At 44.3% G+C, this 20,777-nt stretch overlaps 1 protein-coding gene across 2 annotated transcripts in view; it reads right to left on the reverse strand.

Annotated features, from left to right (window-relative positions):
• Window positions 1-20,777, reverse strand: part of NPLOC4 (NPL4 homolog, ubiquitin recognition factor) — a 652,620-nt gene that overhangs the window by 385,210 nt on the left and 246,633 nt on the right. For both annotated transcript variants that reach the window (XM_078654232.1, XM_078654233.1), the window contains exons 7-8: window positions 10,838-10,961; window positions 9,015-9,194 (exon numbers count right to left, since the gene is read on the reverse strand). In XM_078654232.1, coding sequence (XP_078510358.1) covers window positions 9,015-9,194; window positions 10,838-10,961 — 304 coding nt within the window. The remainder of the gene's footprint in view (window positions 1-9,014; window positions 9,195-10,837; window positions 10,962-20,777) is intronic.

Here is a 20,777-nt window from a genome sequence, read left to right on the forward strand (position 1 = left end):
TGGATAGTGACTAAACTGTGTGAATATCTGTATCACTTGGTCAGTTGTTGTGTAAACTGATTCTACAGTTGGTTACTAGCTATGTGAAAGTCTATATTAGTTATTGATTAGTTAACTGAGTATTTGTATGGGAGTGTGAAAGTGTGTGTGGTTCGGTGGGGGGGGGGTGTGACTGTCCAAAGATGTGTGAATAGTTGATTCAGTAGATATATGAAGTTAAAACTACATGTTCTAACAGTTGTTTGGTTGAGTGAATATCTTTATGGGTGTGGTGATGAGCAAATATATTTCTCAATGGTACAGGTCCAACAAACTAGAAAAATAAAAGGCAGTGTATGTGTCAGTTGTTGTATATAAATAAGTATACATAAGACACAATGATTGTGTGAGTGACTGTATGGATGACTGTATACTTGTAATAATGATTTTATAATTCACTAAGTATGACTTACTATCTAAATGAATAGAAGAAGAGGTGTTTGTATAAGTGTTTTGCTAAGTAAATATGTAAGTATGATCCATTGTTTGCATAAGTGAGTAGGATGACTTCATATGTGAATAGGATGCGTGCTGTTTAATGTCGATATAGATGTATAAGTATTTTTGATAGTGTTCTATTGTTCATTGACAGCATGTATGAGTGAATCCATAGGTAAGTGATTAGATGTGTGTATACATCTATGAATCACTGAGTGGATTTTTAGATACTTGTATTGCTGTGACAATGGATTTAAATATGATACTCTGTATTTTACAAAGAGTGATGAAAAATTGTAATAGTGTATGAAAAAGTGTATGTGATTGCCACGTGGATGATGTCATCAGTGATGTCATCAGTGATGTCATTTGAGATGTCATCAGTGATGTCACTGACCATGTCATGAATGATCTAATATGTGACATCATCAGCAGTGGATTGCGGGTGCGCGAAATATAGTTAGTACAACTAACTATATAGGAGCAATTTCAATGGTTTTGTATGAGTAAAATGTCCAGCTAACTATAACACCACTAAAACTTATAGTTTTTTGAGTGAATTTCAAAGGTTTTTTAAATGCTAATTCCTAACTATATAAGGCCTGAAACCTATGGTTTTTTCAGTGAATTTCAAAGGTTTTTTAAATGCTAATTCCTAACTATATAAGGCCTGAAACCTATGTTTTTTTCAGTGAATTTGCAAGGTTTTTTAAATGCTAATTCCTAACTATATAAGGCCTGAAACCTATGGTTTTTTCAGTGAATTTCAAAGGTTTTTTAAATGCTAATTCCTAACTATATAAGGCCTGAAACCTATGGTTTTTTCAGTGAATTCGCAAGGTTTTTTAAATGCTAATTCCTAACTATATAAGGCCTGAAACCTATGGTTTTTTCATTGAATTCGCAAGGTTTTTTAAATGCTAATTCTATTAGCGGATAACGTTTTTATATATTAAAACGTTTTTTAAATCTCAAATGCCTGCTTTGCTAACAGAGTTTTTAAGCACAGGCTCTTTTGTCTCTGGTGGCCATCTTGGGAGACTGCATATCAGAATTTTTTTAATGAAATATAAGAGGATTTGAGAAGTCACTCAAAATGTGCCCTAATTTTTCTTTCTTCAGCACTAATCATAATTTCTATGGCAAAATGAACCCCCTCATTTTGTTCCTTTGCAAATTAAATGTTTTAAGTGTTAACACTTTATTCCAATCAAGATGACTTCAGGTGTGCCATACTTTTGTCATAAGTAAGACTGTTAGCGCTCTAGTTGTTCTTTAGAACACTCTGGGACATTCTGTCATTGGGCTATAGTTGGGCTACATTTGGCTGATATTTGGGCTACATTTGTTTTTTTTGTCTCTGGTGGCCATCTTTGGGCTACATTGGGCTCTAACATATATATAGCCCAATGTAGCCCAATATATATTTTTTCAAAGTTAATTTTCGTAAAAACCACTGGAGCACATATCTTGAGACATAGCAAAGGCACATCGGGTTACCAGTCCCTACAATTTTGCCAAGTTTGGTGGAAAACCATTCAGCCGTTCGGGCTAAAAGTGAGTCCAACCGCCCGATGGAAATTAACATGGGGAAAACACGTTTTGGGACCCCCCTTTTATCTCGGCCCCCGCTTGACGAATCCCACCCAACTTTCGTTGAAGGACCGGAGCGCCGCGAGGCAAAGTTAAGGAAAATTTAAGGAAGATTCCTCAACCGGCGCCAAAGTTATTCCCAATAGAATGTTGCGATTTCCCTATGGAAAACAATCCTAACTATATATACACACCTACTGGCTTTCGCCAGTAGGATAGATAGATAGATAGATAGATAGATAGATAGATAGATAGATAGATAGATAGATAGATAGATAGATAGATAGATAGATAGATAGATAGATAGATAGATAGATAGATAGATAGATAGATAGATAGATAGATAGATAGATAGATAGATAGATAGATAGATAGATAGATAGATATATATATATATATATATATATATCCCACAACTTGGCTCCGCTTGGTCGACCCCTGGCGCTCTCACACCGGTGCGTTCTCCTCGGCAGAGCCCTGCCGAAATTACAATTCCAAACCACCTTTGCAGGTAATGAAAACGCACTCGAGCGATCTTTTTCTTTTTCCAGTTATTTATTGCACCACAGCTCCTTGCAGTTACCAACGCGTTTCACCGTTCACAGACGGCTTGATCACGGTCGGACCGTGATCAAGCCGTCTGTGAACGGTGAAACGCGTTGGTAACTGCAAGGAGCTGTGGTGCAATAAATAACTGGAAAAAGAAAAAGATCGCTCAAGTGCGTTTTCATTACCTGCAAAGGTGGTTTGGAAATATATATATATATATATATATATATATATATTACAAACACAAAGAGTTTCCCATTTAGGAGAGCCACATCAGCAGGTAGGTTCAATTCTGTTTTATTTCAAGAAGCTGCAGCAAAGCGGGTGAACAAACGCCATAGTTCATAGCGGCCTGACGCGTTTCATGCTATCAAAGCATTTCTTCAGAGGCACAAAGTCCATTACCAGCGTGCAGCGTCAGCACTCATTTGTATTCCTTCCACCTGCCCCAGTGGGCGTCGGCTCTCGCTGAGCCCGATGGTCCTTGTAGTGCTGATGGTATTACTCCAGTGAGTTGCTTGCATGCTGTAACAGTCGAGACAAAATATATCCACAGTGGGTCTGGAGAGAGTTCATATCACGCTGTGTTGCACCATATTACTTCAAGACAACAACCTCACTGCCAAATGCGCCGTCAGTCGGGTGACTGCAGCACTTACCACAAACAATATGGCAGGGCTTCTCCCACGACCGGACCGGCCGTTTTTTAAATTACAAACACAAAGAGTTTCCCATTTAGGAGAGCCACATCAGCAGGTAGGTTCAATTCTGTTTTATTTCAAGAAGCTGCAGCAAAGCGGGTGAACAAACTTCTCAGCACATTAAACCCACACTGATGCCAGTCTGGAATTTAATGAAAAATGCACTCAGAAGGCATCTTAGAGATGCCCCCTGAATAACGACCAGCCTCAGGTGGGTTCCCTGACTGGTACAGACCAGCCTGCCACCACAAGACATGTTTCTGGACCCTGGGGTGGGAGCCTTCGCTCCCTGAGCCCAGAAACAAATCCTTTTCTGAGCGGAGGTATGTTCACTCCTCCCCCAAGCCAGACAGAGCCATCTGTGGCAGGGGAGCTTCAAAGGCCTTGCCGCTGTTGTAATGTGACCCCCATTCTCTCCTGCTATTAGGAGCAGGTCCCCTTCCTGTCTCCCCTTCTTTTCGGCGGGAAAAATTAGCCAGCGCAGAAGGTGCGCCCACCTCTGCTAACCCCACCCCTCAGGTGGGGTAGGTGAGGTAAAGCCCACTCTTCAGTGCCCGCCATCTTGCAGATGGCAGGCATTCCCGAATCAGGATTATGGATTGTGCCCACTCCCCCAAGAGGGGTGAGCACACCAATGGTGTAGTCGCCCTAAGGTCAGTAGTCCATTGGCTAATGACCTTGAGACCCCTAAAATGCCCCTAAATACAGCATTTAGGGGGCAGCCCTGAACCAAGAAGACAGATTCCCACAACCTAAGAAGAAGGACGAAAAAAGACGCCCAGCAGAGGAGACTGCAGAGAAGAACTAACTTGGCCCCAGCTCATATCGGCCAGCCTACAGTTTCCAGAGATCTTGCACCAAAGGTCGCCTTGTCCTGCAGCCAGCAACCTCCAGAACTCCGGAAGGACTGACTGCCTTCAACAAAGACAGGATCTCCTGTGAACAGCAGCTTTGTTCAAAAGAAACTCCCAAGACAGACTCAGCCTGCTGAGGACAAAGAAACCAGACACCTGGAAACACCACTGCACCCGTTGCCTACTGCCCGAGTTACAGTGGTCCACTGGTCCCAGCAAAGTCCCCCAGCGCTACTGTGGGTTGACCCCGCCAAAACACTCTCCGACGACGCCTGCAGCCTCTGCACAGTGAACCCGCCAACCGTGAGTAGCCCCGTAAGGTGAAATCAGACCTCAAAAGACACCCCTGCATTCAGCCGCCTTGCACCATGGAGAAAAGAACCTGAGGTGCACATTCGTCCCACAGCCCTCCAACTTACCTGCCCAGCTGTTGTTTCCTCCCGGAAGACTTCCTAGACCAATGGTGCAGCCCAAATCCCAAACCTGCAAGTCCCATTGAGAACAACAAGGCACCAGATGCCAAAACAGCACCCTGCACCCGGCCACCCCTGGGCCGCTGTGGGTGCACTTTGTGTGCCAACTCGAATCCCCCTTTGCCCTAAGCCTAACACCTGGAGCTTTGCTCCCACAACCTTGCGGCCTGCTTTTGAGCAGCCACCAACCATCGGCCCACTATCCCCAATTGGATAACATTGGGCCTCAACCCTCTGCACCGGGCCGCCCTAGTGTCGCTGAGGGTGCTTGAAGAGTGCATCCTTAACCCTGGGGGAACCCTGGTTCTAACCCCAGAATATAACTCCCATTAACAAGTACTTGCTTGCAAACTGTTAATTTAATTTATCTCCATAGGAATACATTGACTGTTTTTCCTTGAAAATTGTTTTATGTGTGGAGTTGTTTTGTATGAAACACTGAAAAACTGTACAACTGATTTAATTACCTTTTCTCTAGGAAATGTCCCAGTGTGATACCTAGGCATATCACACTAACTTAAAAAGTAATCTATAAAGTAACATACAAAGTAATCTTTAAAGTAACTGAAAAGTAATTTCGACATATTGACTTACCTGTAAGTCAACCAACTACATTTGAACTTGCATTCAACTGTAAAACACTGCATACGATTTTGCAAAGCATTTATTTCACTTACCTGCTTCAGGCTTGGCTTGGCTCTAGTAATAAAATAACTAAATAATATTTTTGATACAAACAAATTGCTCCGAGTTCAGTCTTTGAGTGTGTGACATCATTTGCTGCCTGAGTGTGTACAACAAATGCTTAACACTACCCTCTGCATTACTGCTCACCCACACTACCACAAATGAAGAGTAAGGGGCTATCTACTCTTACCTCTGCCTGAACTCTGTGCACACTAAACCTCATTGTGGTATAGTCTATACAGAGCCAGCTTCCTGCAGGCAGCATATCCCTTCTAAGGGCTTAACAGAAATGTGCAATGAGATGGTGCCCTTCCACGCATCCTACAAGACCATCAAGGACTCCCAGGGTGGGAGGACCCGCCAGAAAATCGGTCTAAAACTCCCTTGCCACACTCTCCAGCTTGGCGTATTGGAGGAAATGTGTCATGTGCAGCCCCCTTCTGTCCACTGCTCCATGCCCATGTTAGAGTCAATATTTAGGAAGAGTTCCAGTTCCCACAATTTCAACTCCCTACTGAAGGGAGCCCTGGAATCACTTTCTGGATCACCTTTTACCACATCTGTGCCATATGAATAATCAGATAAGGAAGCGGGTGATGGAACCTCCCTGTTAGACTTGGCATCTTTTGGGGCGTTCTCCCTGTCTTTTTGCTTTCTGACTTCCCGGTTTTTACTCTGTTTTTGCTGGTGTATTGCCTCTGTGCACTTTCTCACTGCTGTACAGTGTTAAAGTGCAAGTGCTCCGTTTGTAAATTGTTGTTATGGATTGGTGATTCCAGGTTTGGTTATTTGATTTACTAATCAGTCCCTAGTACAGTGCACTGTGTGTGCCCAGGGCCTGTAAACCAAATGCTGCTAGTGGGCTTGCAGCACTGGTTGCACCACCCACCCAAGCAGCCCTTCAAAGGTAACTCAGACTTGCCACTTCAGTGTCTGTACGCAGTCTAGAACTGCAGTGTCGACTGGCAATTGCACAGACGCCGCCACCGAGCTGCACGCGACCTGTGGGCACCTCATTTCACACCGACCCGCTTGACGATGCTGCCTTGGTATCCCCGATGCCACTCCACGCAGACGTTGCTGCTTGCACCATGGTTCAAGAGCAGGGCTTGTAAAATACACAACGCACCATCCTCATCCCACACAGCAGCCTTGGCCCACCGTCGCCATCGACTCCAGTTCGTCAGCCGACTACAGCACTTCAGCAACGACGCCGCCGCTGCTTGCACCGTGACATGCCACCACCACGACGAGCACCGCATCACTTTGCACCAATGCCCTGGTCTCACCGACTCCGCTGAACGCCCATTACCGAGCTGCTGCCAGCACCGTGTACTGCAGGCAACGCACGCGTATTGCTGCACTTCACACCGCAGCCCCGATGTCTGCCGACGCCAGCGCTCCCGACTTCAACCATGAGGAGTTTACAGAATTACTGTTGGTTATGTGCAAATTCTTTACACACTGCCTCTAAGATAAGCCGGACTGCTTGTGCCAAGCTACCAAGGGGGAAAGTAGGGGTTATTGTAGGAGTGTAACTCCCTTATCCTGACTAGAAGGAAGGGTCTCTACTTGGATAAAGGTGCAAACCATTGAAAACTAGAGATTCCAATTTCTAACACCCTCCCCCATCAGCAACTGTGGCAATGTGTCACCCCCATGCTCATATCAGAGGAGTCACTTTTCCCAGTTATCGGAGACTATGAGCCAGTGGGCAGTGTTTTGACTGAACCAATCTTTAGAGTACTAACCGCTTTGCATACCTTTTTTCTTGGGCACAACCCATAGGAGCACCCATTTTGCTGCTATCAATAACAATATCCTTCATAGATCTACAACTGACCATGTATGTGATTCTATTCAGCTGGCATAGAACTATTTCCATCAGCTGTAAAACTCTCAAATCTTTCTTGCAGCCACTGGCACAGCAATAAAGTTATAACATTGCAAGATTCAGGTATGAACTTAAAATTTTTATGTCGAAAAATCAAAACATCAATCTATTTAAAAGTTTCCCAAGAGGATGTTTTTAAAGGAAATATTGGTAGCGTGCAACTTGACAGGCCTCGTAATATTGAAACAGCAGCTACGAGCCTGAAACGCTGAAACTTACCAGCGCATACATGCAAAATCTGTGGCCACCTAAGTAGACGGAAAGCTGGATTGGCAATGTGGGTGCTCTCCTCAACACCAAGCCCACATAATGCCGAAAATTCAGCTCAACAGCAATACAGCCCAGCCTCTACCACTAATACATACTCAAGGTAAATGGGGAGGAGGAAGGAAAACACGAAGTGTGACAATTCTTGGAAGCACTGCCCTCATAATATCTGTAGAAAAAAAAACAGATGGACGGAATGTTGAATATATCAAACATTCACCCCCAGTCACAGTTCTAGGTTTAATCCATCCTTTTTTTGCTTACAAAGCCACGCCAGCTTGGACCCAGCCATATGTAAATCAGTATTAACCCTGCTCCCCATGGGAAAAGGTCAGCCTGAACTGCCGGGCCAGGAGAGGGAACAAACTGGAGTGGCGTGATGAGCAAAAAAAAACGATGTATTAAACCCAGATCTTTGTGATTTGGAGGGTGGGGGAAGTATCCATTGTTCAGCATTCCCGTCCATTTGTCCTTTCTGCTTTTGTTGCCCTAAGTGGGAAGGGTATGCCCAGACATGAGTCCTGTGCTCATTGTGCCACTGGATTCAAGCTAATCGGTCTGCTGAGGGCCGATACCCCAGACCAAGGATGCTGGTTTCCAGTCCAGGGAGGACCTGGCTTGGCAGTTTGGGCTGGACTATTCCCATGAGGAGCAGGGTCAAGACTTATTTGCATATGGCAGAGTCCAAATTGGGGTGGCATGGTGAGCAAAAATCGATGGATTAAACAAAGATCTTTGTGACTGGGGGTGAATATTTGCATTATTTAGCATTCTGTCCATCATTTTTTCTTTTTGCTCCGATTATATCTGTAGCATAAAGGGTAAGCCTCAAGTTCACCTTTCCTCACTACTAACACAGAGTCCAGCAATGTGTGATACACACCAGGAGTGAGGAAAAGGACATACCTGAAAGATGTACCCATAGAGGTCCAGCCTCCCAGGGTATACCTTATTGGTTTCACAGGCTCCAAAGTGATGTGTAGAGCAGACAATAATAGAGGAAGTGTTGGGGGCTCCATTTCCTTTTATTACTACTTTGGTTGGAGGGACATTGGCGCGGGGGGGGGGGTTACTTCTTGTCTTTTTTTTTATTGTAAATCAGCCAAGTCATGTGATGCCTGGTGGAGGATACGAGAGGAGGGTTAAGGGTGTAATAAACATTTCTGTTTAATAAGAATCCTACAGATATTCGCTGGCCAGGTGGGAGAAGCACTATAGCAGAAAGAACCATAACTATAATTACATGTAAAGATCAAAATGCTTCTGCATGTTACACCCACTCACAATGATAATTCAATAATATACAATCAGACAACCTTTAGGACTGCCTTACTTGGGTACGTGCTCTTCACTATATCCACCGTGACGAGGTGATCTCTTCAGCTGTGAATAGAGGTGAAAAAAAGCCCAAAACCTTTCTTCCAACCGAAGATATTGTCCTGTACATTACCAAACAAATAACAGGCAAACTATTTGTACACAGAGAAATTCTTTAACTCACACTGTGCAGCCTTCTTACCTGTGGAGGTTCATATATGGCTGCTACTTCTGCTCGGATACCCAGGGGAATGTCCTTATGCTCCGTGTACCGCCCATACAAATAGCCGATGTGCTGGTTTCCCGTCTTCCTCCAGAAATCGAGGAAACGGTCAGCAATAGTGTGGTTTTCAAACATGATATTATCAACATGTCTGTATTTCTGTGGAATAAACGGTGAGAGGTGTTACAAAATCTATACAAGTTACAAAAGCTTAGAACTCGCAAGACTGCTTCTGACGCTCATGCTCATATGGAGGTCAGAGTGTTAGTGGGCCCCGCTGTTGAGACAATAATGATGATTTGCAAGAAAATTACAACCGCTGAGGTCGCTGGAACTTCATCAACCTGACCCTCGAACTGACCAGGAGTCTTGGGTATTACATCAGCCTACCACTCCCAAGTGATGGAAGAGGAGAAAACATAAGATCATTGTCTAAAAAAAAGAAAAAAGCATTAAAGGGAACCCCCAAAGAAATATTTCTTCTGAATGATTCAACAATCACACCCACAAAAACATAATTTAGCTGGTTTTTCCCTTCATTCACTCGGTGTCTGGAACAATCTGAAATGGGTGTCACTGAGGTATATGTGGCATTTGTATAGTGCAAATCTAGCAAAAAAGTAAAGAATCATTGTACAGGGTAAATGGCAATGATACTGTCAGCAAATAATTGAAGAGGTTGTTCAGAGAGGAAGCAGACTGCTACTGCATCATGATGTTGTGTTCTTTGAAGAGTTGAGTCTTAAGGTCCTTCCAAAACTGAAGCAGGATTGGGAGGTCCTGATGGATACCAGGAAGTTGTTCCAGATCCTGGTTACATAAATGGTGAAGGCTTTGTGTTTATGCTACTTTAAAGAGGTTTTATAAAAAGTCTAGACACTTTGATATGCCTAACAGTCAATGGAAGCTCCAGTAAACCTGGCTTAACTTTACACTATTACATAGTCTAGGAGGTGCTAGGATAATTTCACACTATATTACACTGGAGTGAAACCAGTTACCTGTAGGTGCCAAATGAGTGGAGCTCTTTCTTTAGTCTAGTGGTGTAATTTAGTTAAACCTTGCATTATTAATAACGGTGCATGGGTTATCTGGAAAATCCTGATTTCCTCTTTGAATGTCATTATAAGCAATCCATGAGTTGTCAGCAAATTGTCACCACCTTTTTGTCCAGACTGGGGAAACAGTATAAGAAACTAGCACAGCACCACCTTTTGCTTTACAATGGGATATTTTCACTTATCAATGAGGAGGAAAGATAGTCCACACCAGTAGTACATGGACTACCAGACTAGTTTAGCTCTACATAATGCATGATCTGTGGTCCGTGCAATGCTACACTACTCTCACTCTCGATAATTATGCTGTTTGCTATACACTATGGTATTTTCAGCAGACCAAGGGGTACCATAATTATCAAAATTGGTTTAAACTGGGTTACAGCCAGCAGTTCAAGGGATGACAGAATAGTCTCACTCTTTGCTGTAGCTTGGGGTATTGTTAGAATCATTTGAGGTGATTAAATTGATTTACTCTTTGGTGTTCGCCGCAATATGATCAGGATTCCATGGCGTGCTACTATAGTCCTACACTTTACTGCACGCTGGAATAGCAGCAGTTATTTATAGGTGTCGGGATACTCTCAGATTTGATCTTCATGAACACATTACCAGAATGCAAGACAATCACATTCCCCCCTTAACAATGGGATAGGACGAGTAGGCTACTGGGTGTAATGTATCACAGAAAAGCGCTTTATATTTGCATTATCAATTATTTATCAAGGTGTCCATTTTTCTTACCTGTCTGTTTAGCGTGATTGCACTTGGCTGACATTTGGTACAAATGCCTTCAGGCCAGGGAGGATGTCCCTCACACCCTGATTTTATCTTGCAACTGATGTTCTCAAGTGCAGCAAATTTTCCCCTGAAGAAAAGGCAGAGTCAGAAATTTAGGCATGAGGAGTTACACTTTATGTGTGCATACATCATCAATTCGATCTCTTGTGCAAGAGGTGAGGATTAGAAATATGGGATGGCATCATACAAGTGGCTGACTTGCAGCTAGTAAGGCAAGCTGCCTTAACGTTTTTTTTACCATAAATAGACTATACTGGACCCCCCAAAAGATCGCAAAGTTTGTTCAAGAGCCGGTTACTAGATGTGGCTTCTTGAGAGCCAAAGATGAAGAGGTCTTCTTTACCTGCCCTGGGGTATTGGCGTTCTGGAAGGAAATTGAGGACATCTTAAAGGATATCCTGGGTGGAAGTATCATGTTAAGCCCGGTGTTCATTTTAATGGGGGTGGATATGGGTTCATGTAGCCTCTTGAGTAGAGTGCAGAGGGGCCTCTTGTTCTATTTGGTGCTCTAAGACAGGAGGGAGATCTGTAGACACTGGACTGACCCACTTCCTCCATGTGCAACCATCTAACTTAAAGCAGTATATCGGACCTGCAGTTTGGATACGGAGGCTAAACCTTGGTGCGCGAACAAGATATGGGCCGATTTCATCAGATGGAGTGGAATTGCGGGTACAGATTTAACAGTAGGAGAGGTCCTATGATTACACCAAGGCACCGCTTTGAGTGACGGGCTGGTGGGCTCGGACGGTGCGGTTGGGCCTAATGTGAATGCAGCAGGCCATGGGCAGGAAATGAAAGGTAAAAAGACCAGAGTATTGCAGAAGGCATGGTGATATGGGGACAGAAAAAAAGGGGAGGTGAGGATTATGCATTATCCTTCTACATTTATATTCTCAGCCAGTCACAAGAAACAGGAATATCATCATCAAAATAATGACTATAAATCCCACGAGTTCACAGACAAAACACTAGTCCAACTCCAATAATATATATATATTAAGATCCTCAAGAAAAACAGCACTTCTTCTTTCTTCATTGCTCAAAAGTCAGCTAAGTGCCTTTTCTTGAAGATTGTTATATGCATTAGTATTACGTTTTTTGACTTCATTAGCACGGTCTCATTTGATGCATTTGTGTGCTAGGGGTTTGAAGTACTGCTTACTGCGACTAAATAATACCCTTTTCCCTCAGGGCAAGCAGGTAAAGGAAGCTGGTGGTTCCTTTCATGGGATGTCACTTGCGCACCAGAGAGCAATGCTAAGTCACCTCAATGGAAAGGATCGAAGTCTCCCAAGCCAGTGCACATTCAGACAGCTAGCATTCTGGGGTTAGGAAGCAGAGGTGCAGGTTTGTTATACAGTAGGCGTATCTGCAATTACAGCAAGAGCATAGTAATACTCCAGGTCACTAGAGGACAGTGAAAGCTTACCAATGAGCCGCTCATTCCTTTTCTCTCCTTGCTGACAAATGGAATAATGAACTTGTTAAGGGAGAAAGTAGCCAGCTGTTTTTTTCAAGAGACACTTTGATGCTGTTGACTTGACACCAGATTGGCAAGAGAGTGAGAACATCTGGGAGTAATTCTTCCTAGCACCGGAGGGGTGTTGCCCTGTTTAAGGAATAGGGCGAAGGTTCTCATACGTCTATTGAGACTTATGCCAATACTGAAAATAAGACTCTCATATATAGTTGTGGACCTGTTATTGGGTGTATTACCCTGTCACCCAAAGATCCATGGTGAGAACATAGAATAATGATCTCCATCAGGAGATAAGAGGAGGAACAGAACATTCTCCCCTTGGGAGAAGGCATAGCGAAAGACACAGACTCATACAAACTGCCCTCAAATCTCTGGAAAGGCACAGGCCTTGAGACCCCTATGTTGATAGACCTAAAACACAATATACCAAAGAACGCCTGGGGACTCGGAAACCTTAGCGCAAAGCCAGAAAAGTGCACTCTGTGGTCCCCATCAATACTTTCTAGCAGCTGACATTTATAATGAAGCACGTCTGCACTCAGTCTCTCCTCTACAGAGAAACAGCCTTGGCTTAACCCAATGGCAGGGAGAACCTTCTTCTGTCAGGGGAGCTCAATGATGGAGAAGATTTGATTGGTCATGATGAAGATTCTGGAGAGAAACTAATTTGACTCTGGTGCCCAGATACACAGACTAAACGTCCAAGGCTAGAGGACAAGTCCCCAAAGGGACAGTTCGACAAAAGAGGCTCACATACTTTAGACCCCAAGGATATGTATCATCCCATGTACTCTCAATGGTCTTCAGTCAAGAAAGTGGGCCAATAAGTCGGCATCAGGTTGAGGTAAGACGTAAGGGGCTGCCTGTGGGTCGAATTTCATAGACCTTCTTTTGACTGCAAAGTAGCCCTCACCCCTGAAACAGATTGAAACATTGACACTTTTCTGGCCAAGGATCCTCAGAACGGGACCAATTGCTCATGGAAAGCTTGTCTAAACAAGCTGCTTGACACACCTGGCCTGCTAAAGAAATGTTTGGACATGACCGCATAGGTCAAAGAGACAGGAAATAGAATGGCACCAGATATCTTGTCTGGCTGAACACAAAGGGTGATATGCTTTTAGAAAATGATAACTTTGCCCTTTCCACCCAACACCGCTGATTGCTCGTGATGAACACTGACCCCATAATGGCAGAATTGGCAACATATAAGGCAGGGCTGGAGGCTGAAGGATGTCTCTTTAGCAATTCCTTGATAAAGTGTGAAAATAATTATTTTTTGCATGATCACCCCCCTAAGTTTTGAACTTATGCTGCTGGTTTTTTAATTAAGAGTGCACTAAGGCCTGCTAACCAGACCCCCGTGCCAGTGTTCTAATCCTATACAACATGTATGTTCAATTGGCTACCCCCAATTGGCATTTAAGTTAACTTATTTATAAGTCCATAGGATATGGAAACAAAGGTACGGCAACAAAGGTACGCAGGACATAAAATTTAAAGTGCCCCCCCAGGCCTGCAGCACTGATCATGCCACTCTTAGTGTGAGAGTACAAAACAGCTCCCAGCCTGCCACTGCAGACTGGAGGAGCAGCTTTAAAATGCTAGTTCGACTTTGACATTTAAAACAATAGCAAAGCCCAACTTTCCCTTAATGGGATACATAAGTCTTCCCTACATAAGGCTTATCGAGCTCTAAGTCAGGAAGCTGTACATGACATGTATAGGACATGTACTTTCATGTGTCCTAAGAGTAAAAGTCCAAAATTGTTGTTTTTATTGTGGCCCCATTGGCAAGTACATGATTTATTTATTTATTTATTTTTTATTTATTTTGAACGTTTTATATAGCGCGAACAAGATCTTTGCAGATATCAGAGCGCTTTACCAATACAGGGGGTAAGGAAACATGGGAGTGATTAACAAACTTTTGAGCAAAGAATAGTTGTAGGTAAAAAATGAAAAGCAAAATAGGGTAGGTACATGGGGGAGCATAATAATTGACTAAAACCAATGATACAAATCGACAATCAGACAAACAATAGTGCAGATAGGTGTAGAGTCTCAAATAGATCCAAAGTAGAAGTTCAGGTGAATTTAGTCATGAGGATAGCTTTTACTTCTTTTTTAAAGAATGCAGAGGAGGAGATAAGTCTGGTTTGAGGAGGGAGTGAGTTCCAGATCCTGGGTGCCATTCCTGAAAAAGAGCGTTTATATGTTTTTTCCTTCCGGAATCTACGAGGTTTCAGGAGAAGATTCTTTGTGCTTCTAGTGGTTCTTGAGCCACCAGATATTGTCAGTTTTTGAGTGAGGTAGCCGGGTGAGTTGTGGTGTACAGCTCTGTGCGTCATGCAGGCAATTTTCAGATGTATTCTGGCTTCAAAAAGCAGCCAGTTCAGGGATTTTAAGTCAGGGGAAATATGCGAGTGTTTTTTTGATCCAGTGATGAGTCTTGCTGCAGCGTTCAAAGAGGCTCTCAGGGGTGTAGTTGTAGATAGAGGGAGTCCGCAAAGGGCGACGCTACCGTAGTCTAAGCGAGGAATGACTAGGGCTTGTACTGCAGTTTGGAAGTCCTTGGCTGGGAGGAAGGGTTTAAGTTTCCTCAGGGTATTGATTTGGAAATTAGCTCCCTTAGTTGCCTTGCTGATATGCTGCTGCATGTTGAGATTGGTGTCAAGTGTAATGCCTAAGGATTTCGCTGAGTCCACGATGGTAGGTTGGACATTGAGCGCAGTTAGGTGCTTAAGCCAAGTTTGAGTGGTGGAGATTTTCGCGGGAGGTGAGATCAGAAGGAACTCAGTTTTCAGAGCATTGAGTTTGAGGTGATTATCGGCAAGCCATGATTGGGTGCTTCTGAGCGTTGAGTTCAGAAGTTTGATGTCTTTGGGGGATTGTAATTTGAGATATAGTTGGGTGTCGTCGGCGTACATGTGAAAGTGTACATTAGATGCTTGTAACAAGGTGGTGAGAGGTTCCATGACCAGATTGAACAATGTTGGGGATAAGGAAGATCCTTGTGGGACGCCTAATGTTACAGGCACTGGTGGGGACATCAAGTTGTTGCTCTTGAATTTCTGAGACCTGTTAAAGATTACAACCTGACCCCTCCATCGTGCTAACTTCTGAATGGGACCACCGAAATGAGTAGTTTAATGTATCAAATTAATTGTGGCAGTAAACCAGACTTAATGCCCAAGTTGAATTTAATGTCACTTTTAAGGGAATGCAACTTTTAGAAACTTGGCACTTTGTTGCCCAGTTTCTCCAGTGGCCATTCGCAGATGCTAGGCACCAGAGAGCCTTCTGCCCTCTTGTGGAGGAGTATGAATGAATCCCAAGCACAGAACAATAGAGGTCTGCCACTGAGAGAGATTTTACGTCCCTGTTAGAAATGGGGGTCTCTAGTTGGCAGAGGTAGGTACCTTTGACCAGATAGGGACCCTTGCTTCTTGTCAGGGTAAGGGGGATACACTTCTAAAATAACCCCTACTCACCCCATTGGTAGCTTGGCACGAGCAAACAGGCTTATCTCAGAGGCAGTGTGTGAAGCATTTGTGAACACTTACAGTAATACAGTGAGAACACTACAAATGGACACCACACCAGTTTAGAAAAATAAGTAATCTTTATCTAAACCAAAACAAGACCAAATGACAAAAATCTACAATACAGTATTAAAAATAAGGCTTTCAAATGGTAGAAATAGTTCAGTTCAAGGTTATAAATGCAACACTTTTCTCAAAAGTACCTTAGATGCGTCACACAAAATAAACAAAATGGCTGCAGGGAAGGTGATGCGTCTGTTCCTTACACTCAGGGGAGGTGATGAGCTGGTTCCTAACCACAGCACAGGGGAGGTGACGAGTCGATCCTTATTGCGCGGGGAGTTGATGCGCATGTTTCTTACTGCGGCCCCAACGATGCGACAGTCTTCGCGCCTCGATGCGATGCGTCAACCCGGTTCGATGCGGGGTTTCGTGCAGCCGCACAGTAAGCTTGCGTCGGAATCGGTGCGCCATCTCGGACTGCGGAGATCGTTACACCCGATGCGTCGTGAGATGCATTCTCGAGCCACTGCAGGCGCAGCAACGGTTTCTTCGGCGATACAGCGGAAACGGGTTTTCCAGCTCCCAGCGACAAACAGTCTCCAGAGGTCCTAAACAGCAGCAGGCAATTCTTTGCAGGTTGGAATTCCCAGCAAGGAAATTCAGGGGAGCTGTTGGTGAAGTCTTTGTGTCCCTAGGATTTCAGGACAGGAGGCAAGCTCAGTTTCAAGCCCTTGGAGATCTTCTTCAAGATGACAAAGCAAACAGCAAACTCATTTTCTCCTTTCCTTGGCAGCAAGCAGCCACTGCAGGCCAACCCCAGACAGCAAACAGAACAGGGGCAGTATTCCTCCTCAGCTTATCCGACTCTTCTCCTTGGCAAAGGTTTCTCTTGATTCCCAGAAGTGATTCAAAAGTCAGGGGTCTGGGCCCCTCTTTTTATACACCAAAATCCTTTATTATCTGTAGGCAGAGAGTGTCTGTACCAGCCAAAACCAGTTCTATCCTCACTGGTGCAGCTTCCTGGCAGGAGGTGGAGACAGTATTGTTGAAGGCAGACCAGGCCCATTCATGTGAAAAGGAAATCTCCTCCACATACTCTAAATGCAACCTGGTCTATTCAGCCCAGCCTGACTCATCAGACTTCTGGAGCCGCAGCCCCGTTCCAGCCCCTTTCATCCAAAAGCCAGACATGCAATACACAAACCTATCAGAGGCACACTGGATGGTTAGGCAAGAAAATACCTACTTTCTAAAAGTGGCATTTTCAAACACGGAATGTAAATATCCCTCTCACTAAAAGATGTATTTTAACACTCTGAGTTCCGGCATACTAAACTTTATTTTTCTCACTTGTTCCTAGGGCCAGTTATGCTTATAAGATGTCATAAACAATCTCCCCATTCTGTCCTATGTAAACAGGTAGACTTGCAATAGTGAAAAACGAAATTGGCAGTAATTCACTATCAGGACATGGCACACACATACTGTCATATAGTTACTGCTTATCGATATATTGTGTTAAGTTAGCGTGGGCTTATTAAATGTTTAAACGCCATTTTTCCTTTTGCTGCTTCTGCACACGACACTTAATTGTTGATTTAGCTTTCAACCTACAAGAGCGTTGTGATTTACATGAGAATAATAGGTTATTGCTCTGATATCAGCTTTGCTTAGTAAACTATGTCTGTACAGAGAGTGCTGAAGCTTCAAGGATAACTCGACACAGAATTGTTGTGAAGTCTGATCTCCGCACCTTCATAGACATAACATAAGTGCAGCTCCTGCCAAATTCAGGCTTTAGGCGCGTTTTATATTGCTTTGCTTGGAGCACATACACACACTTGATGCAGTTCGCATGCAGAGAGAGCTGGTGTATGCTGATGTGATCTCTTCATTCTAGGATCTTGAGGTATGGGCCCGCCCTGCTAAAACCCAAAGAGACCTTCTTAGATATTAATATATTATGCTAGTTAGGGAGGGTGAGAAATAGGTGGTGTTAACCCTTATTCATTACAGCATCTTAGTATGCCGTCACCATTTGCTTTTTATGGACTAGTAACTATGCTGATACCTTTGCTTCTGATAATATGTTTCCTTGTATTATCTAAGATACTGCGTTTGAGAAAACGGCATTAGTAAATAAATATTTCAAATGTGCACGTGTCCTCATTTACTCCACGTTCTGGTTTGAAATGATTGTATAACGAAAGAGTGTTCATGTGTTCCACGTAACCTGAGGTATCGTAAGTTCATGTTCTGGTTTGTCTAAATATTGTGAGTTTGTTATGACCAATGAGACACTGTAGCTAGCCTGGTAAGGGTTTTGGGTACTGAGGTGAGTTTTGGGTCACCCTAATTCACCGAGGTTCCAAATCTCTTATGCACAGTTCTGTGGGAGAACGGAAACCCTGCTACATGGCGCCCAACCGTTGGTGGTCTTATATCATGACACTCAAGTAGTATATCATTCAATCCTTAACCCCTTCACTGTCGTTTCCGGAAAACGGTGGTGTCGGAAAAACCTACCTATTTTTGAAATAGGTCTTTTCAAGCTTGAACCTTTCTAAAACGGTTTCCTTGAATTACTACCCAGTTGTGCTACAAAGTTTCCTTTGTTTTTCTAACTTCCTGTGCAGTCGTGGCCCAGCCTGTGGACATTCCGCAGCATAGTCGCATTGCGGTGCGCAACCATTTACAGACTTTCCAAGTCCCATTGGAAGGCTTGGCTGTGATTTTGGTGGTGAGTGCGGATGCAGCTTACCCTTACGAACTCTTTTATTCGTGGGTGACGTTTCCGGCTGTGGACGCGAACTCTGGTGTGTTCCACACTTACACTCCCTTACCTGTGCCGAATGAATATACTCCGTACAAGGCACTGGAAGTACCTATTGATCATTGGCAGCATCGCGTTTGGTGGCGCCCTACCCCATTCGTTGACCGCTCCGAGGTTTGGTCCTTTGTCCATTCCAGGCGCAAATTGGCCTGTTTTGGCTGGATTTACTCCTCATCCTCAACGCGGCAATTGTACCCTAGCAGAGGTACGCCGGTTACATGACGTTTCCGTGGCCGTGATTCGTGCATTAGGGCAATACATAGGTCGTCATCTCCCGGGTGGACCCCCGGGGGGTCCGGCTCTTCCAGCGGAACATGGCGGATTGGAGCTCAATCCGGTTATGGTCAATGCAGTGTTTGGTAAGCGACCAGACGATAAGGATGACTTTCCTTTTTGGTTGGCCGAGAAATTTGACCAACAAAAAGCAGTATTTCCTAACACGACTCCTGGTGAAAAACATAGAATCTTGACGATTAGTTTACCTAAAGATTTAGCTCCCGAACTCGTTGACTGTGAGAGCTGGGGAGAACTTTTGCGGCTGTTTATGCGAGGTGTTTCGGCACCCCATCTATGGCTGTACTGCCTACGACCATTAAACAGGTTCAAGACGATCACGGACCGGAAGCAGCGGTTGAGTTGGGTATGCGCCTGTGTGGCTCATTTGAAATAGTTTGCGATCTCGTGCTTGCTAATGTCAAGGGAGACGCTGTAAACTTTCAGGTGTTTAACGCATTGGCAGCTATTCCCGATGCCGAGAAATCCCGCCAGTTAGCGAGGATTGTAGTGGCTGCTTATAAAACAGTAGGTCGCACAACTAAGGGTCTAAAGTATTTTTCTGATAAAGAGAAAAAACAACCGCAGGGGCAGTCTGCTGAGGCGGTTGTCCAGTCCAAGTCCAAAAAACAAAATTGGCCTAAGAAACAGAATCAGGGGAAGCAAAAACAGCAGACTCAAGAATCTTATCCTGCGGCTCAAGTGCCTGCGCCGACAGAGCGAGTTTATGACTTGCGCGATCGCGCGACGATTAAATCACCTGATCGATTTCAGGTTTCTGATCAACGCTCTCCTCGTTCCTTTCAGGACTCATCGGCTCCGAAGACCGGTGGTGGAGGAGGCGGAAGGGGACGGAGTGGTCAGCAAGGACGTGACCAGTACCGCCAGACAGAAGGCACGGGTCAGCAGGACGGCTCAACGCCGAAGAGACCGCAATTTGCCAAAAAGGAAGTCGCAGCTTTAACAGCGCATCGATATGCCACAGATAGTGAGAACGCGGCTTCGGAATCTGACGTGGGCTCTGACCTTGCTGGACAGCGAGGCGCAGATTACCATTGTGAGAGAGGCCCTGCGTCCACTACTGAAGGTGACAGCGACTGATGTTTACGTTGTAATAGAAACAGCCGATACAAGAGTTGCTCCCCCTGATAGACTTTATGAAATTGTCCTGTTAATAGAAGGTGACATACAACGTACCATCAAAGGGGTGTTTTGGGAAAATCTTTCATCTACGTATGACATTTTGCTTTCGGAGGCTGACTGGCCCCCACCTTTTGTGCTCGCAGCGCCGCGAGGGGAGGAGGTAATCCTCCCAAGTTTCGCAAATACTGTCTCGAAAGAGCATGCGCAGCATTTTGCAGAAGAGTGGGCTAGGGTGCTAGCACCGGCTCTGTACCGTAACCAATGTGGTTGGGATAATTTGTCCCCACGCCACGAGATTCCTTTACGGTCTCAGCCTCAGCCTCAACCTCAATATCCCATTCGGCGTGAAGCAAAGGCTTCCGTCGGGGCAATCCTTGAACAATTGGAATATCAGGGAGTTATTGAAACATGTGTGTCACCGATGAATAACACGCTTTTTACTGTGACCAAGCCGGACGGATCGTATCGTTTGGTATTGGATTACCGGCATTTAAACTCGCATTGCCGTAACTGTGCAGTACAGAATACTCACGGCTCTGCCCTAGTGGATAGTCTAGTGCGTAAGCATTTTAAAACAACGCTTGACATTTCCAACGGTTTCTA

This window comes from Lissotriton helveticus, chromosome 7, assembly GCF_964261635.1.
Source record: "Lissotriton helveticus chromosome 7, aLisHel1.1, whole genome shotgun sequence".
Lineage (NCBI taxonomy): Eukaryota > Metazoa > Chordata > Amphibia > Caudata > Salamandridae > Lissotriton > Lissotriton helveticus.